A 24,423-nucleotide genomic window follows, 5' to 3' on the forward strand; every position below is an offset into this window, starting at 1 on the left:
ATAGGGAGAGACTAAAATATGATCCCTCATCCTATTAACTGATTCATGAATAACTGTGGGTCTGATTGTCCTAAGGCTTCGTAATCAGGACCCATACCTTAGGGTTTCAACTGCCTATGTTAGGTTACACAGCTGCATTTAAAGAGATTTCAGTGGCATTCTCCAGGGCTTCTCATATTGGGTCAGGACTCCAAAGTGGGTCATGACCCCATTTTAATGGGTCTCTAGGGCTGGCGTTAGACTTGCTGGGGCCTGATGCTGAAGCCCGAACCCCACCACTGGGGCAGTGGGGCTCGGGCAGACTCAGGCTTCCGTTTTCCATCCTGGGGTCATATAGTAATTTTTGTTGTCAGAATGGGGTTATGGTGCAATGAACTTTGAGAACCGCTGGCATACTCTGATCCCAGTCTGCATTACAGCTTCATCCAAGGTGAATCGTGGGTCCCATTTTTGCCCAGATAGACAAGATTCTTGGACCTCTCATACTCAGAGTAGATTAATTGGCATGACTTTCAATATTGTATAGCATGACAACATATAGATCAGTCTGTTATTTGTTGAGGACTAAAAATCCAAATGTTTCAGAATCCAGCTGTAGTTACTAAATGTGCATGTGGAATTGGTTGCTTTGGGGCTCTCACGAATGTTACTGTGTATTATGTAGTAGTATTTTTCTGAAGTCTTAGGGTACGTAAGCCAGTCATTTACTTGAACTTCAAATGCTTCTCTTACAGAGAAATCTGAATTAGTAACCACGGTATTTTCAGTTGCATAGCACTGAACTTCAGAATCCTAGAGTGGGGCTTTCCTGTCTTTTCAGTGGAACTATACTGTTTTATCAGAGTAAGACCGTGATTGTACTAATGCCCATCACCTGTGTTAGTGTTCAAACTTATTATGGAGTATGTGCCACTCTAGCCCCCAGTCTTAAACCATTGTGTGGTAGTGTGCACAACTCATATGAGGCAAATAGAAGTAGCACATAGTTGCTTCTTGTTATAGGGGTCCACTCCTACTCTCAGTAAGAGTTTTGTCATTTACTTTGTGGAAGCAGGATCTGACCCTGGTTTGGGAGGAAGAACTTATCCATGAGTGGGAGTCACTATTATAGAGGAGCAAATTACTCTTACTTTCCTGGGTAATTATGGATCAATTTAAGTAATATGCCCTGCACTGACTAGTTCTGTCTTATCAACATACTAGAAGTAAGACTTCTATGTGAAATGTACAATCCTCTTTTTCTTGTGTTTTAGTTTGTCTGTTCCTGTACTGAATATGTTGCTGAATGAACTACTATGCATTAGCAAAGTTCCTCCAGGAACTAAACATGTAGATGTGGACCTATCCAGTTTACCTCCAACCACTGCAATGGCTATACTCCTCTACAATAGATGGTAAACTAACTCTCTCCTTCGAGCAATTTTCATAGGTCAAATACAGAAAGAAATGTTAATTAATCCTATTTAAATTTAATATTGGTTCTAAATTAGGCTGTTCAGAGAAGTGTTCAACTTCTGTCCTTAATGAGTGTTGGTGGGAGTGGGTGTACGTGCATGCACGAAAGTACACGTTTTAGCTTGCTAACAGTTTAAATTTAATCTGTTTACTTTTCTGTACTTAGATAAGAGGTGTGCAAACTCAACATGACCCTATAAATCTCAAACTAAATGTATAGCATTGTTAATGTTCTGCTCTTTTATAGTTTTGAAGTCACCTGGATGAGTGCAACAAGTGGATGGGTCTGAAGAGGCCTTAGAAAGAAAATATGCTGTTATGTAACAGAATATTGAACATAAATGTTTTTAGTGTGTTGGCTACTGAATTATATGTCTTAAATACCCTATGCAGAGAATGTGTACAAGTTGTCAGGTTTTCTAAATTGAGGGGTATTTTTAGCATGCATTGTGCTCTGCATATCACGTGTTAATGTGAATAACAAACAATTCTGTGCTTAAATTTTTGTTTTCACTTTTTCCCCCCCCATAGGGCCATTCGGACCATTGTCCAAAGTAGTTTTCCTGTAAAACAAGTGAAACCTGGTCCACCTCAGTTAAGTGTGTAAGTCAGCAAATATTCTTCGGAATGTTATTGACATAACATGTATTGAGCGTCATATAGTTCAGAACCTGAATTTTCAGTTTGACGATGAAGAATTTTAATCTTCTATAGGCTATGGCACGTTAATAGCCTATAGAAGATTAAAATTAGGAATTAATGTACTCTTGAAAAAATGTAAAATGAATGTATTCAGAATAAAGCTTAAAAATATATTTATGTGATCTGTGTAGCCTGACAGAACTTGAAAAATCATAGAGAAAAGGGAGGCAGGTGTTTTTCACTCTGACTAGTAGGCTTAGGCCTCAGTCTAGTCTGTGTTTGGTAAATTTTTAAGTCTCTGGCTTTATTATACCAGGCTGGTTAAATGAGTCAGGTCATATTGTTCCAGACTGTCAGACTGAGAATCCACTGAACTATTGGATTACTAATCTGCAAGAATAAAGCTTGTTTTCTTCATTAGCTAGCAGGTTATTTCATTAGACATTTTGTATACTTAAATATAAAAATCCACATTGTTTTGAGCAAAATATATAGAGGTTTTTTTTTAAACTGCCCCTTGGATTGACTTTTTTTACACTGTAAATCTCTGTAAATTGCATTGCCAAAATACGGTCAGCTTTATAGTCAGGAAGTCTGTTTATGAAAAGCAGTTATTTATTTTGTAAAACAGAGGATAGACGCTAACTTTAGAGGCGTAGCATACTTTGCCCATGTATTTGAGAGAGATCCTCATTTTATATATATATATATTTTTTTAAAACCTCCTATGTCTGTCTCTGACACTAAACTGGTCATTTAATGGGAAGATTCTCTATGGAGAAATCAGTTTTAAAATATCCAGTAATTCTAAAATAACCACTTGTCAGTTCCTGCAAAAGTATGTTTATTAATTGTGAAGCCCAAAAGTACTGTAGGTGTTTATGGGATTGGGCTACACTTCTTATTAACATAGTTGTTGGTTTGTCCTATGATTAGGATTGTGACTTGCCATCTAAAAATATTTTCTTTTCCTTCAGAATGAATCAGATACAGCAGGAAAAGGAACTTGCAGAAAATATTTTAAAAGTGGTGAGTGTTTTTCCTTTATTTTTGTTTAGATTTCAGACAGATGTGAGTGTACCAAAGGGTTTAACTACTAGAGGTGCAATGTAACGTGTGTGTATATATATATATTAGTGTGTGTGTGTGTGTGTGTGTGTGTGTGTGTGTATATATGTATGTGTGTATATATGTATGTATGTATGTGTGTATATATATATATGTATGTATGTGTGTATATATATATATTTTACATCCGAGTACTTTAACTTGTACAAGATATGTTGGTTAATAAGCTTTTTCACTTATTTGTGTATCTCTGTTTTGTTATTCAACTACTTTTATAATGGATACTGATCTCTGGATAATGTAAAAAGAAACTTTGTGTCATGAAAAGTTCTTTATGGGAGTCTTTTTGTGCTCACACAAATAGAGTAGACATAGAGGGAGGTGTAGTCATGTGAGAGTGATAATTACAGGACCAAATGCTTATGCTTTGAAATTGAATGGCAGCAAAAAGGAAAATAGATACGTGTACCTACTTCAAGCTGTGGGTTCTCTTTTAGAATTCATCACTCACACACTTCATATGTCTAGCTCTCAGCTGTAAGTCCAGTGGTGCATGATGTGTTCTATTTTTTGTGGGGAGTAGGCTAGGAAGAATACACTCCACATTTGTGGTAGTTGACAGTTGAATTTATTGCTATGGAAACTTTTTTAAAAGAAAATGAAAACTTTGCATTACTATGTTGAACTGATTTCTTCTGTGGTTTTTTTTTTCCAACATTTTTCATGGCTTTTTTCGGATATGGGAAAATGCTTTTAAAAAGCCAATTTCTACAATGCCTCTTAGACAAATTGCAAGGTTTTTATTTACTGATATAATTACGTATCCAGTGCTGCAAATATAAATAATTTTGAACAGGAAATTAAAATAATTCTCCTGTCCTATTTAAGCCTTCTGATAAGTCTCACTATATTTTAATTCTTCAGGAAACCTTATTCTGAAAAAGATCCTATGTGAAAATTTGCCAAAAATTGATATTTGTAAAAATAAGATACCTCAGAATTTAGGACCAAAAAAGGCAATTTTTTGCCCTTTTTTTTTTTTTTTAATTCAAATGGAAACAGTTCATTTTTAATAAGTGAAACATTCAGATGAGGTGTCTACAACCCAACTACTGTAACTTGCTAATACACTGGAAACTGACTAAAATCAGGAAGTCAAGCTGACAGAAAGAAATTGACAAGTTTTTCTACTGTACAAAGTGAACAAAATATAAAAATGTCATAGACAGTGAAAAGTAAGGATCCAACCCTGCATTCAGTGAGTGCCAAAAACTCTCATTGACTTGTGTGGGAATTTTGGATGCACAAGAAATGCAGGATCAGATGCTACATTAGACTTTTACAGTTGAAATGTTAATACTAGGATATCTGTAATACAGGTAAGGAGTATGGTTTTTGTTTTCAATATGTGAAGTTAAACTTGAGCAAAAAGAAAAACCTTGATTTTTAAAATGCACTTAAATTATTTTAGCTGAAAGAGCAGGCTGCTGATTCCATCCTGGTGCTAGAAGCAGCACTTAAATTAAACAAAGATCTTTATGTCCACACTATAAGAACTCTGGATTTATTAGCCATGGAGCCTGGTATGGTGAATGGAGAAACGGAGAGTTCCACAGCTGGATTGAAAATCAGTACTGAGGAAATGCAGTGCCAGGTACATTGAGTACTAAACTAAAAGCTTGCAACTTTTTGTATTCCTTTTTTTTCTCTAGAGAAAGTAATTGTAGTGTTGTTACAGTTTAAATTAGAACGTTCTACGATTTTGGATTGAGGGACAAAAAGTTCAAATAAGATAATTTGTTGCTTCAGTTTTTTAAAATACATTAAAGCTGTTTCAGAATTGTAGACCTACTGTTCATGCTTTCCCTCACAGCCCCCCCCCTTTTTTTTTTCTTTCAGAGAAAAGAGAAGGAGTAAACGTGAGACTTGATGTTGACATGGAAAGTTATAATACAGTTAGGGCTGTCACTTAATTGCAGTTAACTCACATGATTAACTCAAAATTAATCTCTATTTAAATAATTAATCACAGTTAATTGCAGTTTTAATTGCATGGTAAACAATAGAATGCCAACTGAAATTAAATAAATATTTTGGCGGTTTTTCTACATTTTCAAATATATTGATTTCTGTTACAACACAGAATACAAAATGTACAATGCTAATTTTGTATTTATTTTTATTACATATATTTGCACTGTAAGAACAATAAACGAGAGTATTTTTCAATTCACCACACACAAGTATGGTAGTGCAGTCTCTTTATCATGAAAGTGCAACTTACGTTGTAGTTTTTTGTTTTTGTTTTTTGTTACATAGCTGCACTCAAAAACAAAACAATGTAAAACTTTAGAACCTACAAGTCCACTCAGTCCTACCTCTTGTTCAGCCAATCATTCAGACAAACAAGTTTGTTTACATTTACAGGAGATTAATGCTGCCCTCTTTTTATTTACAATGTCACCTGAAAGTGAGAACAGGCGTTCACATGGCACTTCTGTCGCTGGTATTGCAAGGTATTTACATCCCAGATATGCTAGACATTTATATGCCCCTCCATGCTTCAGCCGCCATTCCAGAGGACGTGTGTATGCTCATGATGATTGTTTTAAAAAAAAAAAAAAGCATTAATTAAATTTGTGACTGAACAACTTGGGGGGAGAATTGTATGTCTCCTGCTCTGTTTTACCTGCATTCTGCCATATATTTTATGTTATAGCAGTCTCAGATGATGACTCAGCATGTTGTTCATTTTAACACTTTCACAGCAGATTCAACAAAACGCAAAGAAGGTACCAATGTGTGCTTTCTAAAAATAGCTACAGCACTTGACTCAATTTTTAAGAATCTGAAGTACCTGACAAAATCTGAGAGGGATGAGGTTTGGAGCATGCTTTCAGAAGTCTTAAAAGAGCAATACTCTGATGTGGAAACGACAGAACCCAAACCACCAACAAAGAAAATCGGCCTTCTGCTGGTGGCATCTGACTCAGATGATGAAAATGAACAGGCGTCGGTCAGCACTGCTTTGGATCATTATTGAGCAGAACCCGTCATCAGTATGGATGCATGTCCTCTGGAATGGTGATTGAAGCATGAAGGGACATATGAATCTTTAGCGCATCTGATGCATAAATATCTTGTGACGCTGGCTACAACAGTGCCATGCAAACGCCTGTTCTCACTTTCAGGTGACATTGTAAACAAGAAGCGGGCAGCGTTATCTCCTGCAAATGTAAACAAACTTGTTTTTCTGAGCAATTGGCTGAACAACAGGTAGGACTGAATGGACTTGTAGGCTCTAAAGTTTTACATTGTTTTGTTTTTGAATGCAAGTTTTTTTTTTTAAATAATTGTACATTTATAAGTTCAACTTTCATGATAGAGATTGCACTATAGTACTTGTATTAGGTGAATTGAAACACTGTTTTTTTACAGTGCAAATATTTATAATCAAATATAAAGAGTAATGTACACTTTGTATTCTGTGTTGTAATTGAAATCAATACATTTGAAAACGTAGAAAACATCAAAAAATATTTAAATGGTATTCAATTATTTTTTTAACAGCACAATTAATCACAATTTTTTAATTGCTTGACAGCCCTAAATAGAATCATGCTGTTTTTCTACAGAAATGCACAGGCTGTACAAACACAAGCTACGTTTCCTGCTCTGACGAGCATGCAGTATAAAAAGACAAAAAACAAATGAAGGATATAGGAAAACTTATACAACATATCCACAGGTTAAATAGAAGGAGAAGTGAGAGTATAAAATACGTATAAAAATATCAACCTGAAACACTTACTTTAAAATGTTTATTAATTTTTAACTTAACTTACTGTTTAATATCAAGTAATGATTGTTGCAGGTCTGTTATGATTTGGGTGCAGTCTACTTCCAGCAAGGCTCCACAAATGCAGTTGTTTATGAAAATGCCAAGGAGAAGTTTTTTAGAACAAAGGAATTGATTTCAAAGGTAATCTTGACCAAACATTAGAGGTCTAGAAACTGAATCTTCTTGAAAGTCAGCATACTAAACATAGTTTAAAAGATTAATATTTTTTTCAGGAATTACCTAAAAACTCCACCAACACAGTGCTTAAATTCAAGCTTCAGCAATTTCAGAGGCATGTTTTCCTGAAGTTGAATGAATGGGCTTCCACTGGCCGCTAGTGTCTCAAATCTGTGTTGGATAAAACCAGTTTTATAGTATGTAAGCCCCTTTAGCTCTTACACACTCAAATGCTATGGTAATGAACATGGGGTGTATCTTTCCCTTCATACACTTGAGTCCTCTATACATGTATGCAGTTTTGAACATGACTGACTAGCATATGGCAAATTTGTGTTTGTAGAGGTTTCTGAGATTACTATTCCAAATGTTGGTGATCTGGTTAGTGGATGAAATATAGGATTGGACATCTTTCCAGTTACGGTGTAATGTTCTTGTATGTATAAAGATAGCCATAGAAAGATTATGGCATGTTTTGCTCAAAAATCAAACAAGAACACTTCTTTTAGATGGTATCTCTTCTAAATGAACATGTATGTGTGCTCCAAAGAAGGGTTTGACAAGTATGGTTTCTTTTAGGTGTAACTGCAGATCTGACAGACAACTCACTTAGTTTTATATCAGAAGGGTAGCCTTGTTAGTCTGGATCTGTAAAAGCAGCAAAGAGTCCTGTGGCACCTTATAGACTAAGAGACATATTGGAGCATGAGCTTTCGTGAGTGAATACCCACTTCATTGGATGCATGTAGTGGAAATTTCCAGGGGCAGGTATATATATGCAAGCAAGAAGCAGGCTAGAGATAACGAGATTAGTTCAATCAGGGAGGACAAGGCCCTCTTCTAGCAGTGAAAGCCAAGGGAGAGGGGAAACTGCTTTTGTAGTTGGCTAGCCATTCACAGTCTTTGTGTAATCCTGAGCTGATGGTGTCAAATTTGCAGATGAACTGAAGCTCAGCAGTTTCTCTTTGAAGTCTGGTCCTGAAGTTTTTTTGCTGCAGGATGGCTACCTTTAAATCTGCTGTTGTATCTCCAGGGAGATTGAAGTGTTCTACAGGTTTTTGTATATTACCATTCCCAATATCTGATTTGTGTCCATTTATCCTTTTCAGTAGGGACTGTCCAGTTTGGCCGATATACATAGCAGAGGGGCATTGCTGGCATATGATGGCCCCACAATATGCCAACATTTTTATGGCTGACCTGGAACAATGTTTCCTCAGCTCTCGTCCACTCACGCCCCTTCTCTACCTATGCTACATTGATGACATCTTCATCATCTGGACCCATGGGAAAGAGACTCTGGAAAAATTCCACCACGATTTCAACAGCTTCCACCCCACCATCAACCTCAGCCTGGACCAATCTTCACGGGAGGTCTTAGACACCATGGTGCAAATAAGTGATGGTCACTTTAACACCACCCTATACAGAAAACCTACCGACCGCTATGCCTACCTTCATACCTCCAGCTTCCGTCCCGGGCACACCACGTGATCCATTGTCTACAGCCAAGCACTGAGGTACAACCGCATCTGCTCCAACCTCTCAGACAGACCAACACCTACAAAATCTTCGCCAAGCATTCTCAAAACTACAATACACGCACGAGGAAATAAGGAAACAGATCAGCAGAGCCCGGCATGTACCCAGAAGTCTCCTACTGCAAGACAAACCCAAGAAAGAAACCAACAGGACTCCCCTGGCCATCACATACAGTCCCCAGCTAAAACCCCTCCAACGCATCATCAGGGATCTATAATCTATCCTGGACAATGATCCCTCACTTTCACAGGCCTTGGGTGGCAGGCCAGTCCTTGCCCACAGACAATCTGAAGCATATTCTCACCAGTAACGGCACACTGCACCATAGTAACTCTAACTCAGGAACCAATCCATGCAACAAACCACGATGCCAACTCTGCCCACATATCTACACCAGCAACACCATCACAGGACCTAACCAGATCAGCCACACCATCACCGGTTCATTCACCTGCACATCCACCAATGTAATATATGCCAGCCATGCCGCTCTACGTACATCGGCCAAACTGGACAGTCCCTACGGAAAAGGATAAATGGACACTGTTGGGGACCCTGGTATCCCAATAATGGCAAGGTTCGTTGTCTGACCGCGAGAGTGACAGGCAACACCAGCAAAGTCTGAACAAAAGCTCTTTATTGAAGAGTGCACACGACAACAAAGAGCAAGCTCGTCTTCAAAAAGAACCAGCTTGCTTCTTTACAACTAGCATATGATTTTTATAGACAGTTCCGTCGCGTCACAAATTATTCATTTAGCAGTCCAATCCCCTTTTACTAATTACTAAAACCCAAACCTTTATTATGTTTAAAACTAATTGATTAAGATAAATAATACTGCCTAAACAGTTATTACAAACAAGAATGAACAATCGCAGGTAAGTAAGCGGAAAGAAACAGAGAACAGAAACAGGGAGTTTTGCCATTGTTCCTACTACAGTACATCTGGTATCATGCCAGGAATGCCGTTCCTTTTATCTCATGGATGCCTAACTCTGTCAGAGACAGGCAACTCCCGGGCGTTTTCCACTTATGAATTACCCAGAAGCCTCTGTTAGCCTGACTTTATTCAGGTTGGCATAACTGGCTTTGTGATACATTTCCAGTTAGTCCTAACAACACAAATCAGATATTAGGAACAGCAATATATTAACACCTGTAGGAGAACACTACAACCTCCCTGGACACACAATAGCAGATTTAAAGGTAGCCATCCTGCAGCAAAAAAACTTCAGGACCAGACTTCAAAGAGAAACTACTGAGCTTCAGTTCATCTGCAAATTTGACACCATCAGCTCAGGATTACACAAAGACTGTGAATGGCTTGCCAACTACAAAAGCAGTTTCTCCTCCCTTGGTTTTCACACCTCAACTGCTAGAAGAGGGCCTCATCCTCGCTGATTGAACTAACCTCGTTATCTCTAGCCTGCTTCTTGCTTGCATATATATACCTGCCCCTGGAAATTTCCACTACATGCATCTGAGGAAGTGGGTATTCACCCACAAAAGCTCATGCTCCAATACGTCTGTTAGTCTGTAAGGTGCCACAGGACTCTTTGCTGCTTTTAGTTTTCTATAAAGTTCTTCACGTGTTGAAACTCTCCCTTTTTTAGAAAGCAGTTGTCATCTCTCTGGTTTGATTGCCTATCTTGTATGGTGTATATATTCACTGAACATTGAGCTTATAGTGGAAAACTATTGTTCTGTAGATTGAAATAACTTCACAGTGCGCAGCAATACTATAGCTGCATCTCGGGTTGGCAGTGCTTGCTGATGACTTCTCTGCTTGAGATAAAAAATTTCCCATTGTAAATGTGTGTGTTATAAAACCACTTTTCAAAAACCAAAACTTTACTGGGAAGAATCCCACACTTCTTAATTGTGTTTGCCAGTGATGCAAGAAAATATTTCCCTGTGGACTTTCTCACTTAAGCATCAAATATTCTGAGGAAAGTTTTGGTGGGTTGCATATTTCCTACTGTAGTTGAGAAGATGACAGGCAATTGTTAAGAAAATTTCCATCTCAGGTAAAGCGTTTTTTGTTTTGTTTGGATTGTTTACCAAAATAAATTGAGATGAAGGAATCCTGGAAAAAGACCACAAATTGTCTTAGGCGCTGAACTGAATAGCATTTCTCAGCATATTTTACCATGCCTTGTATATGCTGATATCCATTTAATATTACTTTTATTACCAGAAATCTGCTTGGCAAATGTACCTTTTTACAAGAGGAAAATGTTATTATCTACTTTAGATGAGCCTGCTTTAAGTTGATTGAGGTTATAGAATTTCCAGCAGTTGAGAGAAGAACTTGTGGTTGATGCCATTGTTAGACGTTGTCTCCCTCAACTAAATCATTGCATTACAGTCCAGAATTAGCTAAAACTGTTCTCATGCAAAAACCACAAACTTAAAATAAACAAACAAAAAAAAAAACACAATTTTTTTTTCTTCAGATATCTTTTCGGACTTGAGACTAGAACTTAAGTTCTGTTTAACTCATTTTTTCTCTTCTGTCACTTTAAAACAACTGAAACTGCAGTTGCACTCCAGATGCACCTCTACCCCGATATAATGCAGTCGTGGGGAGCCCGATATAACGCCTTTATATCGGGGTAGCAGTGGCAGGGCTGCAGTGGTGATTTAAAGGGCCTAGGGCTCCAGCTGCTGCAGGGAGCCCTAGCCCTTTAAATCACTGGTGAGGTCTGCTGCCACAGCCCTGGGATAGCAGTGGCTAGCAACAGCCAGAGCCCTGGATCCTTTAAAGCACCACCAGAGCCCAGCTGCTACTGCGCTATATGCAAACCTGTGTTATATCAGGTCGCATTATAGCAGGATAGAGGTGTAGTAGTAAAATTTTGACCTCTTTTTAAAGATACAAACTCCATCAACGACTGTTTTTAAACAGAAGCTTTGTCTCTATTGACCACCTTCTGTTTGTCTCATTCAGTTAGAGGAAGCTTATTTAAAAAAAAAAAAAAAAAAAGGGGGAGCTCATGTTTACATGTAGGAGTTGTGTTAATACAGTGCTAAAGTTATACTAGTTTAAAAATATTCAGAAAATTCAAAAGTTTAGATTTCCACAGTAGTAATGCCTTGGCTGTACAGCACACTCTGTGTTCTTTGGTATTTAACAGTAATATGTTGAACTACATATTTAAGAACAATAAACAGGAACAGGAGATACATGTGCAATGTGGTTGTTAACATTGCTGTAGAAATCCATAACTCTTTCCATTTCCTGCTTCTGATTTTTTTAAATTAAAAACTTTAATATTCCATTCATTTTAGGATGTGGGTTTATTTATTTGAATTTAGTTTTGTAGTTCTTCTAAAGTCCTTGGGAGGAGGCAAAAGGGGGAAATTAAAATGGTCACTAGTATCTTAACAGTGATCAACTTGGACCAAATTTTCAGTTTTACTAAAACAACCTTTCATAAAATCTAAGATGATAGAAATGTTTCAACTGTTTAAAAACATTTTTCCTGCCTCACTATGAATCCAAATGAAATCATAATGAAACTGGCATTTCTGTCCGCTTCGTCAGTGAAAAATCAAATGATTGTGAATAAAAAAATTAACTGATTTTTTAAAAAAAATTCTTTTGCTTTTATTTAATATTGATAATTCATTAAAATAGAAGTTGTGAATGCTCAACATTGCTCAGAAGTAAGCCTATAATTATTCATAGAATCTAAGTAGCTAAAATTCGATGTGTTCTTATTTTTCAGATTGGTGCATCATCACTTCATTGCACCATAGATGAGAAGAGGTTAGCTGGGTACTGTCAAGCTTGTGGAGTTCTTACATCATCTTCCAATAGTACATCACAACAGTCAACTCCTTATAGTCAAATCCATTGCTGTATGAGATGTGGCAACTATAAGGTGAAGTACTGGAAAAGCAATTTGGAGCCTTTTAACTTGAATGAGTTCATATCTAAGATTTCTTCTTTAAGTAGTATCCACGGTGCTCCACGGTAGGTATTCTTGTGTCCCTGTGCTGCTGGTCAGAGAACTTTTGGTAGCAGTGTCCCTTAGACTCGCACATGTGCAGTCTCTCTCCATGCCTTGCCATGAGGCTATTCAATGCACGGGCTAACCTACCTCATTTCCTTCGCAACTGCTCTGGCTAGATCATTACTTTCTATTTGCATGTCTGTGGTTAGTTAGTATAGTTGTGGCTTTTCTTTACTCTTTTTTTTTTTCCCCTCTTTTTTTTTTTAAATTTTATTTATTTTCCCCCTTGCTTTGCTTTTCTCATTGGGGACCCTTCACCCTATGGGATATGCCTAGTTCACAGTCTACGAGAAGTGCCTCACTGGCACGGAAACAATCCTGGTTGCAGACAAGCACTCCCAGTGCGTTCGCTGCCTCAGGGAAGGCCTCATCCAGCAGAAGTGTGGTATCTGTCAGCAACTCAGGCCACAGTCACATAGGGATAGAGAGCGCTGACAAGATTATCTTCATGCAGGTGGTGCTCAGACCCTCTCAGTAGCCATGCCACAAGTCACCTGGCAGACAAGAGTCATCCCCAAATCCCTCTATAGCTAAAGGCTGTGAGTCGAAGAAGCAAGCTGCTGACCCTTTTCAGCTCATCAAAGAAGAGAGTGGGAAGCAACCATAGTGAGCCCCAAGATAGCCATGAGTGATCTCCATCCCCCTCTGTATCTTCGGCACCGAGATCGTCCCAGTCTGGTACCCATAGCTCTCAGAAACTGACAGTAGCAGGTACTGTTGACATGCTCACAGACCTAATGGGCACTGGCACAGAGTGGCTGGCACCAAGGGACACAAGTAAGCTCTCCGCTAAAAAGGCCACTTGCAGTACACGAGTCTGTATTGGTACCGTCATTAATGCCTCATCCAGCACCAGAGCGACCGGTACAGGTAAGATTCCCTGCACCTCGCCTCAGCACTGAGCTGGTCAGTACTGGCAGAATTCCACCACTCCAGATACCTCTGCGTATCAGACATAACCGGAGTCCCTGCTTCTCAGTACTAGGATCTCCACACCAAACCTCTGCCTAGCACAAGAATCATCCCTGCTGCCATGCATGCTCCCCCACTCTAGCGAAAGTTCAGACAGTGACCAAAGGAGGTGATGCGTCAGTACTCTTCTCAGGCTCAGTATGGTATTCAGTGTACCCTTAGATCGCCCCACCATCATCATCCTGGTACAGCCGCCAATGGGCACCACTGCTGGGCTCTGTTACTGCCACCCTAGTGGCCATATTGGGATCCATGGGTGCCATATTGCCAGCATGTCTCTTGAACTTTGAGCCTCACCCATGAACCCTTGAGGCGCACCCCCTTGGCCTCAGCATCCAGAGCTTTGACGCCCCCAGAAGACATCATAGAGGAACCTCGAGGACCATATCCTCCTCCCTGGACTGGACAAAGCTGTCATGCCTTCCCCACCATCTTTGGCTGACAGCTCTCATCTCTTCCAGGATTGGGCAAAGAGAATTGCAGACACTCTCCAAATACTCTGGAGGAAGTCGAAGACACTCACCATCCTCTCCTAGACATTCTCCATTCATCCTCTTCCTCAAATACAGCTCTTCCTATTAATGAGGCCATCTTGTACCCGGCAAGAACCATCTGGCAAACTCCAGTATCAGTATCACCTGCCTGCAAGTGGGAGAACAAAGATATATCCCAGCTAAGGAATCTGAATTCCTCTTCTGCCGCCCTCCACCCAAGACTATCATAGTGAGTACCGTCACATCCCATGGCCATCGACACCAGATGGGGTCCACTCCCTGTGACAGGGACTGCACATGCCCGGACCTTTTCAAAAGAAAGGTGTACTCCTCAACCACACTTCAATTCTGTATTGCCAACTGCCAAGCCCTCATGGTGAAATATGATTATATAAATTACTGAAAACTGAATGATTTTATTGAACAGCTGCCAGTGTCACATCGTGACCAATTAAAGGCCACTATTCAGGAGGGCTAGTTAGTAGCAAAGACAACCTTCCTCCCCTCTATTTCAGAGTTCTTGTCAATCTCTTTGCAGTAGAGAAGGAACTAGGGGTGGGGGGGGTACTGTGCGCTGACAAGCCTCATGGCGGGGCATGAGAGGAGAGAGCGTATGTGCAGACCTAACAGACACTACTCCAAAGTTCTTGGATCAGCAGCTCAGGGACGCAAGCACACCTACCGTGGAGCACCTGCAGGGGGAGATATCTTGAAGAACCATTGTTATTGCAAAAGGTGAGTAACTTCCACTTCACAGGGTAACTGTAGTATGCCATGGAGGCATTGTTACCTAGGAATTAGAACAGTGGTGGGCAACCTGCGGCTCATGGGCCGCAAGTGGCCCATCAGGGCATGGTCACCAGGCCATTTGTTTACATTTGCACAGCTACTCGCAGCTCCCAGTGGCCGAAGTTCATTGTTCCCGGCCACTGGGAGCTGCGGGCGGCCATGCAAATGTAAACAAATAGTCTGGTGGCCTGCCAGTGGCTTGCCCTGACGGGCCGCAGGTTGCCTACCACTGAATTAGAGAGAGGTTGCAGTCACAACTTCTTGTTTCTCTTTCCAACTTTTCTAATGACACATTGTGTGACGTTAGGGAAGTAATTTAATTGTTGTTTTGGTTTCCTGATCTGTAAATGGGATATAAAACCTACTTCATAAAGAAGGTGTGAGGTTTAATGAACAGTTCATAAAGGCTTTTCAAGTTCTCATTTAGGTGCAGGTTGGGTGGTGGGAACAACTTAGTTTGATCTGTTGCATTCGATAGCCTCATCTGTTAATGTCTAATTAGAGAAATGCCTTTTGAAATTGATACAGTATTTATCTGTTTGTGTTCTAGGAGTTAGTGAAGATTTTCCTTGAAGATAATATAACTCTCAGTTTACCTGTTCAGTTCAGACAGTCTGTGCTGAGAGAACTTTTCCAGAAAGCGCAGCAGGGGTGAGTAGTTAGCATTAGCAGCAGCATAACAGTAGTGCCTAGGAGCACCAGTCATGGACTAGAGCCCCGCTGTGTTAGATGTACGAACGCAGAACAAAAAGTCACTCCCTCCCCCCAGAGATCTTGCTGTCAACTTGACTGATGTTATTACTTTGAAAATAAAATAACAATTTTATATTGTTAATGCTTTCCACAGAAACTGTCTGAAGAATTCAGACACAAGTAATTAATTGGAGGAAAGTCAGTCTTGTGATGAGAGAAACTGAACATTCTGCATAGATATGATTCTTCAGGCATGTATTTCACTACAGTCACACAATGACAGAACTTCTTATAAAGAAGGGTAACATGGACATGAAAATGTCTGTGAAATCTTTCACTTAACTCTAAGCTTTTAATGCCCTTTAAGAGCTTTCCCAAAACCTGCTGCTCTAGTCATAGCTGTTCTGGCAAACCATTTGAAGCCTATGGCACTGGAGCAGACATGAGCATTCTTAAGAATGCTGGGAGAGGCCCTGATCCAGGACTGAGACCCCGAGGCACTGCTGTAATACGAATAATCATTTTTAAACACTTATCGTGTAGACATGCTCCAAGCAATGTTAGACAACACGGTGCTTAAAATGCTGGTGGCTATCTGTTATCCTGTCTGGACACTCTCTGCATGGCTGTTGTCAAGGTCTGTAATCTTACTGCATTTTTTGTTTTCATGCAGGAATGATGCTCTAGATGAAATCTGTTTCAGAATCTGTACATGCAACACTGTTTGTGATGTAATGCAGGGTCGAGCAATTGGTATTCAGTTTAATCAGCTATTTCTTAAACCGAACAAAGAGAAAATAGACTTTCTCCTTGAGGTAAGATGTGATTCTTGAGACTGAAAGGAGACTGTTAACTGAAAAATCTAATTTCTGTCTGTGTGTTACTTCTGTTATTTGTAACACCCTAAAATTTGTAAAACTGAAAAATTAGAGGTGAAAATGTTTTTCTCTAATTTTGAGCTTACTTTGTACATTTCAGATCGTTTAGTATATAGTCAATCCCACTTCTGTGATAGTTGACTCACTTCTTTGACTCGAGAACAGAGGTACTCATTTCTCCAAATACTGTGGCAGAGAAGCTGCCGAAGTTTCCAAGTTTAATTAGATGTTGCCCTGTTTTTCCTTTTAGTAAAAAATATTTATCATTTCTAAGTTTTATGAAGAATTGTCCTGGAAAATGTACAGATCCCAGAGGAGCCAGAGAGGGGAGTAGAAGAGCATTCAGGGGAAGGAAGTTGATGGTCCTCCAAGACCCCTTCACTGAGCTGGGGAGGGAAGGAGCAGACAAGGACATGGTTTTTTTTGTTTGTTTTGTTTGTGTTTTTCTCCTCACCATCCTTCAGTGGAGCTAAATTGGGAAGCAGAAGTGGCCAAGAAGGTTTAAAAAGTTTCTTCCCAGTGCCCCTGCAGGAGCCAGAGAGGGGAGCATCTAGGACAGGGTTTCCAAACTGGGGGCTGCATCTAGCCCTCCAGATGTCTTAATTAGGCCCTCAAACTCCTGCTGGGGAGTGGGGTCAGGGGCTTGCTCCACTCTGTGGCTCCTGGAAGCAGCAGCATGTCCCCCCTCCTGTTCCCACATGCAGGGGCAGCCTAGGGGCTCTGCACTCTTCCCTTGCAGCTCCCATTGGTCAGAAACTGCGGCCAATGGGAGCTGCAGGGGCGGCGCCTGCGGACAGGGCAGCTCGGAAGGGTTTTGTTTTAATCACATTAAATGCCCCTCTTACCTTTACACTTTGTTATATTCAGCGTATAACCCTGTATTTGTACAGGTTAAACTTTACAGCTCAACTTTTTAAGATTATATTTTGGGTTAAGCTAAAATTAAAACTGCTCATGCTCTCAAATCAGTAATAGCTTATAGTTTTACAATAAAACCTATGAAAGTCACCTGGCAAAACTGCTTTTTGAGGTGGTTCTAGGTTTCCTGGGCAACAATCAATAACCTCATAAGCAATACTGGCAGTGTAATAAGACGCAGGAACATAAAATAAAAGTGCTGTTTAAAACAAAACTGTAAATGATGATGAAATCCAAGATTTATGGTATTTCCAGCTTACTTTAATTTGATAGTCCTATAAGGAGCACTCACATTTGAAAACACATGGGGAAAAATCTGATAGCCACTCAGTTGAGTTGCTCTGATCATTTTCTTCAAAAATTCTGGTCTATGTAAGAGCAGCATAAAGTTTAGAAAAACAGATCTGCTGAACAAAAGCATTTAAAATCTCTCTCCTCTGAGTTCCTCACAGAGACTAGTCAACTTTTCCAATGAAGCTTCCCTGAGCTATTGTGCATGTGGGCTTTAATTGTGGGTGGCACCTATAGGAGCCCTTGGAAGGTAGTGAGCTGTGCCTGAGTTGAATTCATGCTCTTTCATTTCTCTTTATCACTCTGCTGCTGATTCTCAGGTCTCTGTTTGTCTGCTAACATAAGCCACTTCCTGTGCCATGAGCAGTAACTTCTTACCTGACGCCTATAGCAAAAACCAGATAAAAATGCACTGTGCACCAGCCCCCACTGATCCAGCAGCAGTCTTTATGCCCAGTTGGCAATGAAAATTAATGTGTTTTTGACAAACAACTTTATCTTTTTCAAACTGATGTAATAAAATGATTACATTGCTGATTATTAAATTTAAGCATGAAAAGTTACTTTAAACCACCACCATCCCCTTCCCCCCGCAAGTAACTTAAGTTTCTATTAACATGGAATACACAGGGGTTTTGTACGTAGAGAACTGGCTAACCTAAATATTTCACTTTTATCATTAATTCAGTTAAGTGGACTTGATTGTTACATAGCAGTTGCTTTTGTAGTTTGCTAGATTATTGCTTTTGTGGTGGTGATAGCAGCATAGATGATGTAATCTTCACATTTGGCTCTTACAGACACAAGCTTTAGACTCAGGAAGGGAATTGAGTATTAGAGGGCAGATGTAATGAATCACATGGCGATCAAAATAACCCCTTTTGGATACAGGGTTAATGACTGGCTTTCTGATCCCACTGTAACATCAACAATATTTGGAGAATGGCTAAAGTAGATGATTGCCTCCTTCCATAGGGGGAGAGAATGTTATGTGACGTTGATTACTAATAGAGCATGAACAGAAAATTGTGGAAATAACTCTTAACACTCTCTCTATATAATCAAATGAAAATTCAGAATTCCTAGTGATGCTTAATAATTTAATTCTTAAATTTTGTAGGTTTGTTCAAGGTCAATAAACTTAGAACATGCTTCAGAATCTTTGAAAAGAAAAATGGCAGCTTTTCTCAAGTAAGTACCTGACATTAGACTACTTTCACTGTGCAATGTATAGATACTGCCTTGGTATGTTAATGTTTCATGATCTTGCAGGTAAAAAAATTAGACAAAAAGGGCAAAAAAAATTTTTTTTTTTAACCCATGGATTCCGTATAAACCTTTCAAAGTTGTCTTATCCACCCATCACTGTTTTCCCACTTCTGCTCTCAAGACCCTGTGTCCCATGCTTTCTGGCAAAGGATACTTGGATGTGGGTTCATCTGGAACTCATAGATGAATGTTTCTGAATAACGAATAGGGGCTGGTCACTTTAGAGAAATGCATGATGCTTCCTCCCCCGATCCTGAGCATGATGCCCATCCACAGCACACCCTTAGTTCCTACTGTAGCAAAGGAACATCTCTTGGATCATTGTGAAAGTGCTCAACTACTGGCTCACCCCATGGGTTAAATTTTCAAAATCCTGTTTATAATTAATCAGAAATAGTCATGTAGCACTCCATACATCACAATCAATTCTTACATAAGAACAGCCATATTGGGTCAGACCAAAGGTCCATCTAGCCCAGTGTCCTGTTTTCCAATAGTGGTCAATGCCAGGTGCTTCAGAGGGAATGAATACAACAGGTAATCATCAAGTGATCCATCCTGTCACCCGTTCCCAGCTTCTGGCAAACAGAGGCTAGGGACACAATCCCTGCCCATCCTGGCCAATAGCCATTGATGGACCTACCCTCCATGAATTTATCTATCTAGTTCTTCTTTGAACCCTGTTATAATCTTGGCCTTCACTTAGCTCAGAAAGGAGATTGACCTCCTTGCACACACGTGCTGCATTTAATTTTGGTGGACAAAATAAGCCCCTAGCCAACATAGCTATGCTGGCAAAAAAAAACTAGTGTAGATGCAGCTATGCCAATATAAGAGTGCTTCTGTCAACGTTAGTGGCATTACTAACCCAACAGGAAAAACTCCTTTTGTCACATAAGCTGAATCTACATTAAGGGTATGTCTGCACAGAGATAAAAGACCTGTAGCATGACCACAGCTGGCCCAGGTTCAGTTGACTCAGACTCACAGGACTTGGGCTGTGGAGCTAAAAATTGCTGTATAGACATTCAGGCTCCAGCCCAAGCCCAAAATCTGCACAGCAGTTTTTCAACTCTGGAGCCCGAGCCCCTAGAGCCCGAGTCGGACGCAGTTTGTTTTTTAATCCCTGTGTAGACATTCCTTGAGGGCTCTACCAGAATTGTTCTATTGGCAAAACATTTGTAATATAGACAAGACCTTACAGAAAATGCACCTGATTAGGAATTACTGGATTCCATTCCTGGTTCTGCCACAAGAAGGGTGGATTGATTTGAATGAAAGCAATTTAAATCAGTAATTGAAATCATGACTTGAATCACCAAGTAGCCTCAATTTAAATAACTGATTTTAATTAACTTTTTTCCCATTAGTACTGCAGTAATCTTCCAATGAGAATGCAGCTTTCCTTAGTTGATACAACCATTAGAACATGTTGATTTAAAACTAAACAGCCTTTACACTGGATTTGGTTTCCCATCTAGGAGCATATGCTATAACTGTACATTTATTGAAGCAAACATATAGCTTAATATTTTCAGAATATTAATAATGAATTATGCATGTTTACTAATTAACTTTTTGCTCATGATTTGTTTTAAGCCACATTAGGATGGTAACTGGAATTTAATTAAACATATATAAATTTTATTTTTATTAAACAAAACAGTCTCTTAATAGAGTATATGACCTGCTGTGCCATATTTATAAAGCTCGACATCCGAAGTTAGATGTTCAGTTTTTCTTTTTTATAAAAAGCAGCCTTTAGCTCAAAGCTTTGACAAAGGCTGTTTAATGAGAACAAAAGAATGACCATACTATGTCAGACCAGTGGTTCATCTAGCCCAGCATCCTGTCTTCTGACAGTGGCCAATGCCAGATGCTTCAGAGGCAATGGACAGAACAGGGCAATTTTCAAGTAATCCATAGCCTGTCATCCGGTCCCATCATCTTGCAGTCAGAGGCTTAGGGACACAGAACATGGGATTGCATCCCTGACCATCTTGGCTAATAGCCATTGATGGACCTACTCTCCATGACATCCTCTAATTCTTTTTTGAACCCAGTTATAATTTTGGCCTCCACCGCATTCTCTGGCAATGAGTTCCACAGGTTACCTGTGTTGTATGAAGGAGAACTTCCTTTTGTTTGTTTTAAACCTGAAGCCTATCAAGTTCACTGGTTGACCCCTGTGTCACTTTGCCTCCCAACTGAGAATACCAAATTCAGAACAAGCTGCTGGGGAAAGAGGGCAGACACATCCCAAAACTGGTGGTTATTCTTCCATGATATATACCAAACCAGCAACAAAAGGAAACTTCTGTCTCACCACACTGGCTAACAAGAAGTCAGAAATTCAACCCCGTTAGGTATTCCAGTCCTGGATTCAACACCCAGACACTAGACTTAATGATGAGGGGTTATTTAAAACCAGTTTCATCAAAAAAAAAGGGTTCTTCTGATCTCAAAGTTCTAGCCACACAGCCAGGTCAATATACAACTCCGATCTTACCCAATAATCACGCTGTTGCCAGTCCTTTAGTATCTAATATCTAAATGTTTATTTATAAAAAGAAAGAAAGGTAAGAGTTAAAATTGGTTAATCAAATACATACAGTAATTGCAAAGTTCTTGGATCAGGCTTGTAGCAGTGATGGAATAAACTGCTGGCTTAAGTCAAGTCTCTGGTTGCTTCCAAATCATTGGAAGGTCCTCAGTCCCTTGGTTAGAATGCTCCCATTAGTGTAAGTTTGTAGTCCAGAGGTTTGAGCAGGAAAGAGGCAAAATGGATATGTTTCCAGGGCTTTTTATAGCTTCTGCTAAGTGAAGGGAAGCCCATTGTTCTCACTGTGGAAAATTACAGGTAACAAGATGATTGGAGTTCCATGGGTAAATCACATGTCCATGCATGATTTTGCTTAGTCATAGCAGAGGCCATCACATGAAAGTCCATTAAGTGTAGATAAGCATCTCCCATGGTCCATTGTGAGTTGTGTTCCTTGATGAGCCATTTAACTTGAATAGTCCTGTTAAGATGTGCAGGCTAAATACCTTGTGGGTGTTACCACAGGAGCAAACATTTGAAATACAGGATTTGATTTCCAGTTTTTTAAAAGGTGCCTTTTTGCCTCTAACTTCCTCATTTATTGTTTTGCTGTTGTGTTCAGCCATGGTGGCACTTTTCTTTTTTATTTTCTCTTACTGTTTTTTTTTTTCGGGGAGAGGGTTGTTTTTGTGTAGAGTGTACATTTAACTTGAGCCTCTGTTACGGTGTCTTTAAAAAGCTTCTATGCCACTTTCAGGTATTTTGCTCTTGTGACTGTTTTAACTTCTTTTTTTAACTAGCTTCCTCATTTTTGTAGTGTTCCTGTTTTTGAAGTTAAATGCTATTGTGGTGGGCTTATTTGGTATCCCCCCTCCTGGCGCCCCCACAAGGATGTTAAATTTAATTACATTATGGTTGCTGTTAGTGAAAAGTTTTTAGCTTTATTCACCTCTTGGACCACATCCTGTGTGCCACTTAAGACTAAATCAAGAATTGCCTTTCCCCTTGTGGGTTCTAGGACTTGCTGCTCCAAGAGGTAGTCACTAATGGTGTCTCAAAATTATCTCTGCATCCCATCCTGAAGTGGCATGTACCCAGTCCATATGGGGATAGTTGAAATGCCCCATTATTTTATTTTCTATTTGCATAGCTCCTGATCTCTCTGAGGTTTCATAATCCTCGCCACCATTTTGGTCAGGAGACCGGTAATATATTCCTACTGCTGTACTCTTATTATTCAAGCATGGAATTTCTATCCAGAGAACTGTTACTGTTTGTCATTCAAGATTTTTACTATATTTGACTGTCTTCTTTCACATAGTTCCACTCCCTCACCAGCACAACCTACTGTCATTCTTATATATATTTTACCTTGTTATTACCATGTCCCATTGATTATCAACATTCCACCAAAAGCATAGTTATTTTTTATGTAGCTGTTTTGAGAGATCAATAAGTTTAGGCATTAAGATATTTTGTTTTAAATTCAGATTTCATTTTAAACATGTTTATTTTTTAAAAAGAAAAACTTACTATAATTTAAATAACAGTGGGAAAAAATCCAGTTATTTTTCTTGTAATTCACCATGGCTACAAGCTTTGTGACCTTGGACAAATCTGTTACTTTGTGTCTCAGTTACCCCATCAGTAAAATACCTTCCTTACAGGAGGTTGTGGAGATAGATTTATTAACATTTGTACTGTAGCTGGATATTGCTCTGACAAAAAAAAGCCTTTAAATAAATAATTGAATCAGTATGCTTTCCACAAAAGGAAATGACTGAAATCTTTTATCTGCAGACAGAAATTATACTGTTATTAATAATCACAGACAGTTGTTTGAAATGTCATATGTAAGTAGTAAAAATTTTTATTTTACTTCAAAGTAACCTTCCTGCTGATAACTTTTAACTTACGCAGGAATATGTGTTTGAGTTTGGAAGATCTTCAGCTTGTCTTCATGATTTCCTCTCATGAGCTGTTCATAACCTTACTGAAAGATGATGAACGGAAGCTGCTCATTGATCAAATGAGGAAAAGATCACCTCGAATCAATCTATGCACTAAACCTGTGACTTCGTTTTATGATATTCCAGGTCTGTTTCCCAGCAAGTTTCCTAAATGCTTTTAAGTATTTCTTTTCATGGCCAAAGTGACAGTAATATTCTCATGTATGTTTAAAAAGAAAATCTTCAGACACTGTTATTCCTGTCTATAGTCAATGACTGTATGGGTCTACACTGTTACTGGGATAGCTGTTAGTTTAGGGTCTGGTTTTTTTTTTTTTCTTCACCTACTGTAGATGCAGTTACACCAGTAAAGAAGTCGTTTTGCTGGTATAGCTTATTTCATTTGGGGAATTGGTGTAAGCTATACTGGCAAAAGAGTGCTTTTGCCAATATGTACTACATCTGGGTTAGGAGGGTTTACTGGTATAGCTATACCAGCAAACTTGTTCTGGTGCTGACAAAGCCTATATCATTTAAACTCTTTTTTTTTTTAGATTTTGTTTTTTAAACCTTTTCACCATCCTTGAGTGAAAAACTAAAGTAAATTTTAAATTAGTGCTCTATTTTATATTATATTTAAGTAACTTTAAAGATGAGTGGATAGTTGGAGAGCTTTCTCAATAGATCGGTTTAATCTCGTTTTTGCCTAATTAAGTCTCAGATTCAAATACAAGATTATTTCAGCTCTTGCAGCATTGTGTTTTATATTTAGTTATTGGGTTTGTCCCTTCTTAACTACCAAGGGAAGATAAGTCTGAGTACATGTCTATGCTACAAACTTTTTGGTCAATGCAAGTTATGTCAGCATAAAGCCGCCACAGTTA

General features: G+C 39.2%; 1 protein-coding gene across 3 annotated transcripts in view; it reads left to right on the forward strand.

Moving 5' to 3' along the window:
* The window catches only part of INTS8 (integrator complex subunit 8), a 75,193-nt gene that overhangs the window by 8,517 nt on the left and 42,253 nt on the right, over nt 1–24,423 (forward strand). For all 3 annotated transcript variants that reach the window (XR_007772614.1, XM_050940700.1, XM_050940699.1), the window contains exons 3-12: nt 1,254–1,394; nt 1,987–2,058; nt 3,075–3,126; nt 4,637–4,819; nt 7,040–7,147; nt 12,457–12,612; nt 15,550–15,650; nt 16,366–16,507; nt 18,900–18,970; nt 23,511–23,686. Coding sequence is in view for 2 of the 3 variants with exons in the window: in XM_050940700.1 (XP_050796657.1) it covers nt 1,254–1,394; nt 1,987–2,058; nt 3,075–3,126; nt 4,637–4,819; nt 7,040–7,147; nt 12,457–12,612; nt 15,550–15,650; nt 16,366–16,507; nt 18,900–18,970; nt 23,511–23,686 (1,202 nt within the window). In the remaining variant the exon portion in view is untranslated. The remainder of the gene's footprint in view (nt 1–1,253; nt 1,395–1,986; nt 2,059–3,074; nt 3,127–4,636; nt 4,820–7,039; nt 7,148–12,456; nt 12,613–15,549; nt 15,651–16,365; nt 16,508–18,899; nt 18,971–23,510; nt 23,687–24,423) is intronic.

Source organism: Gopherus flavomarginatus, chromosome 2 (assembly GCF_025201925.1).
Source record: "Gopherus flavomarginatus isolate rGopFla2 chromosome 2, rGopFla2.mat.asm, whole genome shotgun sequence".
Taxonomy (NCBI): domain Eukaryota; kingdom Metazoa; phylum Chordata; order Testudines; family Testudinidae; genus Gopherus; species Gopherus flavomarginatus.